At 36.2% G+C, this 12,667-nt stretch overlaps 1 protein-coding gene across 16 annotated transcripts in view; it reads right to left on the bottom strand.

The window, feature by feature from the left end:
* Positions 1-12,667, bottom strand: part of VPS13B (vacuolar protein sorting 13 homolog B) — a 718,401-nt gene that overhangs the window by 471,153 nt on the left and 234,581 nt on the right. The window contains exon 20 of one of the 16 annotated variants that reach the window (XM_077846723.1): positions 6,653-6,803. The exons of 14 other annotated variants lie outside the window; for them this stretch is intronic. In XM_077846723.1, the coding sequence (XP_077702849.1) occupies positions 6,793-6,803 (11 nt within the window). In that variant the 3' untranslated portion in view covers positions 6,653-6,792. Of the gene's footprint in view, positions 1-6,652; positions 6,804-8,346; positions 8,458-12,667 lie in introns of those variants that run through there. One more of the 16 variants, XM_077846722.1, reaches the window with a different exon arrangement.

The raw sequence follows: 12,667 nt of genomic DNA, 5'->3' as shown, positions 1-12,667 counted from the left end.
GTGTTTAGCGCCGCCTTCAGGCCAGGGCCTGATCCTGGAGACCCGGATCGAGTCCCACATCAGGCTCCCTGCATGGAGCCTGCTTCTCCCTCTTCCTGTGTCTCTCTGCCTCTTTCTCTCTCTCTCTCATGAATAAATAAATAATAATTTTAAAAAAAGAGATATTGGTAGTTTCAATTCTCTGTAGACATGACTATATAAATTAACATAGTCCCTCCTACCATTATGATTTCCATTTTCCCAGAATACCTGAAAATTTTTAAAAATGGAGCTACACGAAAGGGAATATTCAGGAGATACAACTAATTCAGACTGAGAGTGTGGGAAAGCGAAGCAAGTAGACCACAAAAGGAATAATGCTGGGGACTGAGTCCAGGGGCAAGAACCAAGTATCTTAAATGATATTCAGAAGAGCAATCCTGTTCTTTCACTCTGTTTATGGTACTTGATTAAATTCCCAAATTCTCCTCTTTTCTAAAGTCCGACCCATAAATAAGAAAGTTGATTAAGCACACACACAAAAGAAACCCCATCACTGACCCCTGACTAGGACTTTATATTTTTTATGAATGGCAATAATAATATAACAATGAGGGAAACACTATTATTTAATATCACATATGTGACCAAAAAGTTTTGATAAGAAGTATTTTAACTTTTATAGTACAATTCTAAGTACAATGAATTCTGAAATAACAGCCCCAAGATAACTACTCCAAATATGCCCATATTTTATGCTCTTTTCTAAAATCCTAGGCAAACACTTCTATTTTAGGCATCTATGTTGGTAAAAAAAAAAAAAAAAAAAAAAAAAATTAGAGAATAAAAATGCATACTAAAGAAGTGGTTCCCAAATAGTGGCAGTTTTCTTGGCACATTTTTGGTTGTAGCAACTTGGAAGGTCTACTGGTATCTGGAGATTAAAGATGCTGCAAAATCATCCTAAAACGCACCATACAGTCCCCAACACAAAGAATGATCTGGTCCACAATGTTAACAGAGCCACTATCAAAACATTTTTCTGCCCTAAAAGAATACTGAAGTAATTGGAAGTCACCAGTAAATTAGTTACTGTTATAATTTCTGTGTTGTAGTCTATTTTTAGAATCTGTCAAGATGATAAGAAAGATACTATTTAGTGAAATTCCAAACAGAATATTGTCATGGCACAGAAAAGGAAGGTAAAGATGACTGGGAATGTTCAGTGGTTACATTTAATGTAATCTACTACAGCTGATGGCTCAAAAGAAATAAGCTGTTTCAAAACTGAAATTGGCAGGAATGCTGCAAAAAGGTAAATTTTATTTATAATTTAGAACTAACCGAGATTTTCCTCCTTGATGTAGATAGATTTCCTTGAACTACTATCAAGACCACACTGACATCAGGGCAAAAAATGTAGATGGAAAATTTTGATCACCATTCCTTATGGTGATTTTGTCAAACAAGAATACCGATCACTCTCTCCTTCCAGAATATCTTCAAAATGTATCTTTTCAAAATTATTCATTTGCTTGGAAATAGTGTAGATTCTAATCACAACAGCTGCTCACCTGGTAAGCTAATACTTCATAAGTTGAAAAGTCCTACAGTCTAAGAAATGCCAAACTAAATGGAACCTTAGAAACCATCCTGAGCAGGACTTCGCAATGGAGGGTACTTCTACTCCTAGGCATAAACAGTGTAAGCCAAGGAGTACAAAAAGTGACAAAATAAGCACAGTAAGTCTTAGCTAAGGAGCAACTTAACCTATTCACTAAATGAAAGAGCAATGGTATTAAATTCTTTGCAGTAACCTACCACCTACCAAGTACCATTCCTCTAAGGCTGTTTACTTTGGACTTTTCCATCCTTCAAAAGTTCTGCATAACTTAAAAAATTAGTACCTGGTTTCCCTGGTGGACTGTTATTAGCAACTCATCCTCATTGCATGCCCCCCTTTTGTTTGCAACTTATATCTGGTTAAAAGCAAAACACTGCTATTAAACTTTATGAGGCTTGGGCAGCCCAGGTGGCTCAGTGGTTTAGCACCGCCTTCAGCCCAGGGCCTGATCCTGGAGACCCGGGATTGAGTCCCACATCAGGCTCCCTGCATGAGCCTGCTTCTCCCCCTGCCTGTGTCTCTGCCTCTCTCTCTCTTTCTCTCTCTCTCTCTCAATCTCATTAATAAATAAATAAATAAAATCTTTAAAAAAAACAACAAAACTTTATAAGGCTGAACTCTTTTATCTATACTTACTAGCTGTACCTCGACCTCATGTAAGTTAATTAGCCTTTATGTACCATGGTTTCCTCACATGTTTAAAAAAGAGAGAGAAGAGTAAATATACCTCACAGGATCATTGTGACATTTAAGTAATGCAATGAATGCACAGAGCATGGGATGTGTCTAACACATAGTAAGTGCTCAATAATAACTTGTAGTTACTCATAAAGGAATTGAATCAATTTAGAAAACTTTAATTCAAATAGAACATATAGTAGATCTAAATATGCCAACCTGACTAAAATCTAGAAGTACATTTCTTAAAATGCTCTTCCATAGATAGCTCAAAGTTAGCATGGTACAAAGATGTTTTCAGGGGCACTGGGGTGGCTCAATAGGTTAATTGTCTGCCTTCTGCTCATGTCATGATCCCAGGGTCCTGGGATGGAGCCCCATATTGGGGGGGCTCAGTGAAGTGAAGAATCTGCTTCTGCTTCTCCCTTTCTCTCTGCTCCTCCCCTCTTCTCCTCTCCCGCTCATACTCACTCTCTCTCAAATAAATCAATGAAATCTTTTTTAAAAATATGTTTTCAGCAAGACTTGAAAGGTAGAAATGAAGTAGCAGCCATATTTCATAATCAAAATGCCAGCATGGCAAGAGGTGGTACTACTGCACATGCATGTCTCTGCTGACCTGCTGGTCACCCAGTTGACACAGGTTGCAACCAGCCCCATGGCAACTCCAGCTTTTGCCAAATCTCCTTCAACTTATGTGACTCCAGAACTAGAAGCAATGTTCACTGTTAGCTATGTGATAAAGGATACCATATTCTCTCACAAGATACCTGTATCATCAAAGTTGGAAATATTAAGAGACCAAGTTCCACCAATGCTCACAGTTCAGAGGTTCCCATTTGTCTTTGCTTCCCCTTAATTCATGTCTGGCTTCCCTTCTTGATTTTCTGCCTTACCGATTTCAGGTAACAGCCCCAAACAGAAAAGAAACAACTTCTTCCACAGTTTAAACAGTACCCACAATTGAGTATGGAGAAATCTTTTTTTTTTTTTTTTTAATTTATGATAGTCACACAGAGAGAGAGAGAGAGGCAGAGACACAGGCAGAGGGAGAAGCAGGCTCCATGCACCGGGAGCCCGACATGGGATTCAATCCCGGGTCTCCAGGATCGTGCCCTGGGCCAAAGGCAGGTGCTAAACCGCTGCGCCACCCAGGGATCCCCTGGAGAAATCTTTTAAATAAATCCTTTATACATGTATCTGCTAGTGGTCTACTTCTCTGATTAAACCTTGACTGAGGGCAGCCCGGGTGGCTCAGTGGTTTAGTGCCACCTTCAGACCAGGGCATGATCCTGGATCCTCTGTCTCTCCTGAATAAATAGAATCTTAAAAAAAAAAAAAAAAACCTTGACTGAAGCGCAATTTCTACAAGGTACACATTATTTATTGGTTCAGATTATTCAATTATGCTATAAATTTAAAAAAACAGAGGGATAAAATTCCTAAGAAATTTAGGACAATAAATTTTAGACAATAAATTAATATCTTATGAAATATAGGTAAATTTCACAAAATGTGTAAGCAAGCAGCTTATGAAATACAGGTAGAATTCACAAGACATGTTAAATATCGATAGTAAACTAGTAGTCTATACGGGTCAAAGGAGAGAAAACAAACACTGCATGCCACAGGATGTTGGTAGTGTGGTCTGTCCTGTTAGCATCCTATCCTAAAATGTGCTGACCTCCCTCTCTCTATCCTCTAGCTTCTCACGTGTGTTCTGATCTTGATTGTTCTCTGATGCAAACTTTTACATATATTTGACTTGTAATCTGCTTTATAAAGTTAGTGATTTATTATTTTGGAAGCAAGTCCATGACAGGCAGTTATTTTCAGCTGAAGTTGCTGTGTGAGGATTTTGTTAATCTGACACTGTGAAAAACTTAAGTATACACTGTAATTTACAGTGTAAAATATATAATGTGATCAAAAAGTTTTGATAAGAGGTACTTTAACATTTATAAAACAATCTAGTACAGTGCATTTTGAAATAACAGCCTCACAATAACTACTCCAAAATGCCCACTAAAAAGTGCCTAAAATCTGCACATTTAACATTAAATTTTGTATCTTACAGATTGAGATACCCAAGTAAAATAGGAATACTGAAAAACTGAATGGAATAAAAAGGCTAGTATTTGGAGGAAATAAGTACTCAATAATTACTTACTTCAATAGCTTGAGAAAGTGAAAATTATCATGAGACTGCACTTACTTAACTTTAATTACTTTCCCGTGTTCATACCATTGCTTGGCTTCTAAGTTTCAGAAAAAGAGTCTGATCAACTGCAGAGTTAAAAAGATCTCCTACTGCTTTTATCTTTTAGAAAAGCTACTGTCTACAAAGACCTCCCCCAAGAAGCATGGAGTATAGTATGAACTATAGGACTGTTCATGTCTGGTTGCTTGTATCCCAGCCTGCATTCATTACTTCACCCCATTAACATTCCACGCTGAGAGTCCTTTGCCAGTTTTATGAGGCGAAACCACAAAATGTCAGGTTAACAAAATCCTCACCCAGCAATTTCACCTTAAAATACTGGCTGTCAAGAACTTGCTTCCAAGATATTCAATAAATCACTAACTCTCTAAGGCAGGTTGCAAGTCAAATAAAGGCAAAAATTTGCATCATAGCAAATCTACATTAATCATTAGAACACAAGCTGATTATTTAGAACTACAACTTTATGGAAGAGAGTACAGCAGTATAATTTCAAATGTACCTGGTAGCCTATCCTAGTTTTTAATTGTGCTTACAGTTATACATTTGCACTTCTATAATTTATACATTTTTAACTCTCTATTACAACCATTTCCAATCATTCAGACACTTGATTTGAGTCAACATGATATATACTAGAGAGGAGCTTGGAGACCTCAACTTACTGGTTCAATTCCTGGTTCTGCCACTTATGAACTATGTGTCTTTGAGATGGTTAATAATTTCCCTAAATAAGAAATCTCATCTTTGCATGTATAGTCAGAGTTAAGAAAGTCAGAGTGAGTATAAAAGGGAAAAAGGAAGTGCAAGGAACAGTTTGTAGCATAAGTGAAAATATGCCTATTAAATGCATCCACCTGCACTTTTTCCTTTGTTCAACAGGAATGACAGAATATGAATTGGCCAACTGGCCAGGCCTAGGTACTGTATGATCATCCTCAAGTTAATGATCTCACTTGCATTGCTAATATCCGGCTTTCATGACAATTATTAAACCATGTTGGATAACTATCCTGTAAGCAAGTATCTTTAAGTGGAATAGCCCATGCTTGAATATATATCTTCACACTCCTTTGTTGATCATGCTGCAAATCTCTGAAGAAGCTTCACAGTGGACTTTAACCACTCTTAGACTACCCAAATGGACAGAAATTTATTCCAAAGAAACATGAAACCTATGTTATTCTCTGGGCTGGAGTTAGTTACCTAAGAGCTCCCTCATTAAATATTTATTGGACAACTATTAAGTACCAGGCATTACAGCTTTCTCAGATTTCTCATCAGGACCTGGAGAGGATCATCACTTTTTCAGGCCTTAACTGTCTACCAAAACAATGGGTAGCAAAGGTGAGGGCTCCAAACTAAATAATGTGTATGGCCTATGGTACTGACATGAGAGCAGGTCACACTGTCCCATGCCAGTTTCCCAAAGGAAAGTAAATCATACTTTGAGTCTATTTAATACTTTTCTGACAAAAATGTAGTTTGTATAGGTCATGCTAAGGACCTGCATGATTTAGTACAGAGTGCAGAGGAGAATATACATGAGAGCAAACTATCAAAGACTGAAGATAACAATGTTTAAAAACCACTGCTGGAAGTTTTCCATGTGTCCTTGTTTCCATACTAATAATTACTATTGCTCTTCTTTTAATACATTGCAATTTTCCAAATTCCTTTGTAAATACAGATAAAATAGAATAGGAAAAGAAACCAGCATGCAACTCTTCCAACAGCAAAGGCTTTTATATATTTATGCTTCCCACCTCTAATAAAAAAACATACAAGTCTTTGATACAGACATGTGGACTGTATTCATATTAAATTCCCAATTCAATGATCATTCATGCTCTCAATCTCATAAATTGAGAAAGTTGAAAAGAAAATATTGGGCAGCCCGGGTGGCTCAGCGGTTTAGCACTGCCTTCAGCCCAGGGCCTGATCCTGGAGACCCAGGATCGAGTCCCACATTGAGCTCCCTGCATGGAGCCTGCTTCTCCCTCTGTGTGTGTGTGTGTGTGTGTGTGTGTGTGTCTCCCTCTCTCTCTCTCTCTGTGTTTCTCATGAATAAATAAATAAAATCTTTAAAGTTTTTTTTTTAAGATTTTTTATTCATTTATTCATAGAGACAGAGAGAGAGAGAGAGAGAAAGAGAGAGAGAGAGACAGAGACACAAGCAGAGGGAGAAGCAGGCTCCATGCAGGGAGCCTGACGTGGGACTCAATCCCGGGTCTCCAAGATCACAACCCAGGCTGCAGGCGGCGCTAAACGCTGCGCCACGGGGGCTGCCCTAAATAAAATCTTTAAAAAGAAAGAAAAGAAAATATTAAAAACTCAATTAAAACCCTGTAATCATTGTTCACATTAGACTATTAGGACCAAAAATCATGCATGTTCCTCACATTAAAAATTTACTTTTATCTTTCTATTATGTTCTCCTAATATTTGGAGACTACTTTTATTCACAAAATTACACTTATACACCCAGAGCAACATAAAGATCAGCAACATACTCTTGGTCTCCCCAAAACCTCAGAAAACAGAATCTATACTCGAGAATAAACTGTCATTGGCAATTAAGTGAAAATATTAGTGATCTCTTAGCACCCTAAATCTAATTATTAAATCTGGCCTTACTAAATGAATATATTTTAGTAGAGCACCTATACATTTTAGTAAGGTAGGAGATCTTAAGTACCTGCTGAAAAATTTAACCATTTAGCCATATACTACTATTAATAAAGAGCAGTCAATAACAAATGACTGACTCTAAGAATGAAGTTATGTAAATAAAGACAAAGCAAGCAAACCAACAATTGGGATTCTCATCAGAATGATAGAACTAAAGTAGCACACCGACTTTGGACACAGGCAAACAGGCCCTGATTTTAATGTGTTCTCTAACACTTAAAAGCAGCCAGTTTGGCTTTCTCCAATAAATTATGACACAGAAGGCAAAAAGAGACTTCCTAGGAATTTACGCTTTGATAGGCAACTCAAAGGATACAAAATTCTACCTTCTCTCCTGCATACACATAAAAGAAATCTAAGAAGTCTAGAAATCCCTTGTTACAAACAGATAGAAATTAGGTTGAATACAATTAGTTATGCTATGTTATATTATATATTATATATATTAGTTATATTATGGTTATAGTTATATTATGGCTAGGTCTTAATCCTCCTGATGCCCCATATTATATTTCTTGTATGGTAGGAGTTAAATAAATGCTCCATAAGCTTACTAAGCAAAACAATAAAATGTCATTTGGAAGTTAAGTGAAATTCTAAATGTTATTCAAATGCAAATTTAAAACAGTCTCAGCACTGGAAGTGAATAAAATTTTATCTATGTGCAAAAACTAAGTATAGATTATTAAGGATTTATTTGAGAGAGAGAGAGAGAGAGAGAGAAGCAGTCTCCCTGCTAGAGTGTGTAGCCCAACACAGGGCTTGATCCCAGGAGCATGAGACCATGACCTGAGCTAAAATCAAGAGTTGGACACAACCAAATGAGCCACCCAGGCACCCCAAAACTGAGAATAGATTAAAACAAATTTTAACTTTTTATAAGGAAAATGACACACAGTCATTATCTAAAATCCTCAAGATCTTTTTAAGTTGACTCATAAAATTCTATATGAAAGAATCTTTGGGTTTTAAAACAACGTAAAACCATTTGAACCAATATGAATTCTAATCAGATTTTCGGTAATTTTATGGAATGCTTCAGGATCAGACTTTGGTAACAGAATCTCAGCTGATAATAGCTCCTTTTCTTGTAGAAGTGACCAAATGTTTAAGAATAATCAGTTAAATCATATGAATGCTAAACATTTGTTTAGCTTTAAAGATCATAGCAATCACAGGTCCAAAATCAAACTTAAACTCTTAGTAACTAAAGGGCAAGGGCAAGCAGATTTGCAAAAGCAGCAATGCCTGACTTGAAGGTGACCTGGAAGAAAAAAAGGAAGAGAAAACAGAAAATGTTAGCTTTTGCACAATGCAAATATCAAAGCAAAGTGATTGCTTTAAAAACTTTTGTTCATGATAATCATCATATATTTATGTGGGTTAAAATTTTAATAAACATTTGAGGAAAACCATAATACTTATAAGGCTCATCATTCTATAAAATGCAGAGCAGCATTTACAGATTAAATGCTTCCTCTTTTAAGAATAAATGGGATGGCAATTTAAAAAGAAGACTAGGAGTTCCTTCCAACATTTTCAAAGTAATTAGTCTCATTAAAATTGCCAGAGGTGGGGATCCCTGGGTGGCTCAGCGGTTTGGCGCCTGCCTTTGGCCCAGGGCACAATCTGGAGTCCCAGGATCAAGTCCCGCGTTGGGCTCCCTGCGTGGAGCCTGCTACTCCCTCTGCCTGTGTCTCTGCCTCTCTCTCTCTCTATCATGAATGAATAAAAAAAAATAAAAATTAAAAAAAATTGCCAGAGGTACTATTCCATCTTAATCTGTTAGTAAGTAGTTTGAATTAAATAGGAAAAAAGTAGTTGAAAAAATAGGACAAAGATAGCAAATATTTACGGAGGAAGCACAATACAGAAACTTTAGTTGGCCGAAATAACAGGAAGATGAAAAAGAGCTAAAATGGAGGAAGAAATTATTGGTGCATTATTTTAAAAATCTACATAACAAATAACAAAGATCAGGATTAGCAAAGGAGGGAAGATTCTGAACCTTTTATCATATATGGCCTCCACCATCACCCTGACATTAGCAAAACAACAAATAAGAAAAACATTAGGATACTGGGAAATTTGTGCTTAGAGGTAGACCCTTATCCCACAGGTTCAAATTGAAAGCAAACCATCATATTTTGAATTTAATGCTCTCTGGGAAACTGGAGGCCACAATCCCAAAGAGACAACATCCTAATTTAAGATTCACAAATTCCACAACACAAGAAGACACAGATGATAGGTCTGGAGCCTGTTACAAGCAATCACTTCCTCACATACTTTCAATACTGGAACACAGTGTGACACATAGGAGTTAAATAATAACAGTAAGCAAGTATTTATTAAGTGCCTACTAGTATTGAAAAATAGCAAAAGAGATACAGTCCTATTCACATGAACCACATGTCAGGTACCTAAAATATAACATATTATCTATTTGATTTTGTAAGACATTATCTTCCCAGTTTTCCAGAAAGAAAACCAAGGCCAAGAGAAGTTACCTATCTTGTCCAATATTACAAAGTCAGTAGGAAGTCAGTAAGTGGAAGAATCTAAATTCAAATCCAATACTATGACTCTTGCCTGCATCCTGTACCATTAGTTCTACAGTCAGTATATTCTATGTGAGGATTGTACCACCCTCTAGGGGCATTTTTGGAAATCAGTGTTTCTGGTTGTCATAATGATTAGGAGACACTACAGATATTAGGTATCAATGAAGAATGTTAAAAGCTGTTCAATGCTTAATACAACAAAGAACAGTCCTGTTCCCTCCACAATTTTCAAATATCTGCCAGGCATTTGTGTAAATGAAAAATGTGTTTATAATCACTTGAACCTAGAATTTAACTCCATTTTATATCAAAACACAGAGTGGTTTTTAACTCACTTTTTAAAAACTCCAAGAGTTCCAGAAATTTAACTATCACTATACAGGAGAAAAAATATGAATCAATGAGATTTTGACCAAGAGGTGTTTACCATTTCAGAAAGTCACCTCATTCATGACTATTCTATTTGAGTGTTGGCACTGCCAATTTATTAAACATGTAGTTAGGCAAAACTTATAAATGTCCCAATATAACACATGTGGTAGGCAAAATGTCTTATCATGTCTTCTAGTTACATTCTAAATATTAAAATATATATATATATATTATTTTCCTCTTATTCCTCCCTTAATAATGATTATGGTATTATATTGATTTCTCTATAAGTTATCAGCTTAAAAACATACATTAACTATGAATTTTACATCAAGATAAAAAAAGAACCTTAGAAAATACTGGTCAGAGAAAGCAGAGTTAGATCTTATAGGGTTGAGAACCACCACACTATATCATTGTGCCCCTAATTAAGACACAACTACACTGTATCCTTGGCCTCACTATAACACAATTGGAATCATCCCAATTAAAAGAATCAACTCTACTTATGAAAATCTTTCATAGGTTACCGTCAATGGCAAGATAGTTCCTTAAACTGAACTCAAGTTCCTTACTCTAGAATTCAAGTTTGTTTATTTTGTCTCAAGATGAAATCTGTGCAGGACAGCAATAGCCAAACTAAAGGTACTATATAAAGTCTGTATTTTATCACTGGAATGGGTTAGTATCTCTTTTACTTACTGTATTTCTTGATTAAGTGTTCAGTGAATGTTCACAAAATGGTAACTGATTCCACAGCATTCTTATTTACAACTATTTTATAAATGTTTTCTCACAATTTTTTGATTCAGTACATAGACCCTAATATTACTCCTTTTCAATATGAAAATTCACAAAAAGAAGGCTTAATTTGCAGGGGTAGTAAATTAGAGCAGGCATACAATGGCAATAACTTAATATCTGAGTTTGAAAAATAAAGTCACGGCTTAAAAAGGTTGTTTTTTTTTTTGTTTTTTGTTTTTTGTTTTGTTTTGTTTTGTTTTTACAGCTTAAAATGTTAATTGTGAATTAAAAGTTTTCCAAGGGTCCTCTAATTTCCTAACACAAAATACAGTAGTTTAGAAATATATATATAGGAAACAAGTATCCTCTACTAGCTCATGGATTTTACAGAACCTTGGTACATAAGCCAGATTATGACAAAACTTTTTAAATTTTTATTTCTTTAGAAAGAGAGAGGGGGGGGAAAGGAGCAGAGAAAGAGGGAGAGAGAGAATCTTAAGTAGGCTCCATGCCCAGCATGGAGCCCGATGCAGGGCTTGATCTAATAACCCCAAGATCATAATCTGAGATGAAATCGAGAGTTAGATGCTTAACCTACTGAGCCACCCAGGTGCCCCAAAACTTTTTTTAAAAGAATGAGGTGAATAATTCTTGCCCCATTGCAAATCTTTGTTTTACAGAAGCCTTCTAATACTTCTTACCTCACAGATAAGACTAAAATGCCACTGGTTATATAATGACTTAGTGGTTCAGCTTTGCTTTAGATCTTTTTCTAAAGTTCAGGTCAAAGGCTTCTCACTAAATGACTGTGCAAGATACACTCTGTTTATCACCAGATCTGGAATCACAATCAAAAGGTCTTCCTTCTAAATATGGCAAGCAATACCACAGATGCAGCCATTGCCACTTTTAGCCATAAAAGCTGACCTTCAAACTACATTCTACACCACCAATAAAGTAGCTCCAAAACCATATACCATTTCTTGCTGCCTCCATGCAGTTGCTTTTTAGTTACATCACTGTCCCTACATATCATACTGAAGATATTATTAATTCTATGACTAAGCATGATAGAAAAGTCTTGCATAAAGTTGACAAATCAAAGCTGCCAGTGTAACAGGAAATAAAAAATAAAGCCACCAAGCAGAAAGGTAGTTTCACTTAAGCTGTACATTGGGCAGAGACACAAAAATCTTTGGGAATTTAAACCATAAACTAATATTCATTTAGACCTACAGTCTGAATCCACTACCAGCAAAGTCCAAAAAATTCTCAAGCAGACAACTTAACTTACGGTCATCTCAAGTTGTAGTGCCACCAGATTAGTGGCAGAAGCAAACAGATACTTCCTTCTAGCAGAACTTGAACTCAATTAAAGCCATTAGCAATTGTTAAATATCACAGATTAAATAGTTTTTTCAAAATTTTATTTATTTATTCATGAGAGACAGAGAGAGAGAGAGAGAGAGAGAGAGAGAGGCAGAGACTCAGGCAGAGGGAGAAGCAGGCTCCATGCAGGGAGCCTGATGTGGGACTCAATCCTGGGTTTCCAGGGTCATGCCCTGGGCCAAAGGCAGGCGCCATACCGCTGAGCCACCCAGGGATCCAAAAATCACAGATTATACAAAGACTCTTCTAAATTTCAGAGATGTTAAAATACAGAAAATTATAAAACTAATAACCAATAAAATAGTATATAAATGCTTTCAGAATTAACAAAAACAAATGAAAGCATAGTTAGGAAACAGACAAAAAGAGACTCAGTATCTCAACATTCAGGGCTATCAAAGGAGA

The sequence above is a fragment of the Canis aureus genome, chromosome 14, assembly GCF_053574225.1.
Source record: "Canis aureus isolate CA01 chromosome 14, VMU_Caureus_v.1.0, whole genome shotgun sequence".
NCBI classification, from domain to species: Eukaryota; Metazoa; Chordata; class Mammalia; order Carnivora; family Canidae; genus Canis; species Canis aureus.
Note: the sequence above shows the minus strand (reverse complement) of the source record. Positions and strands in the feature narration are given on the sequence as shown.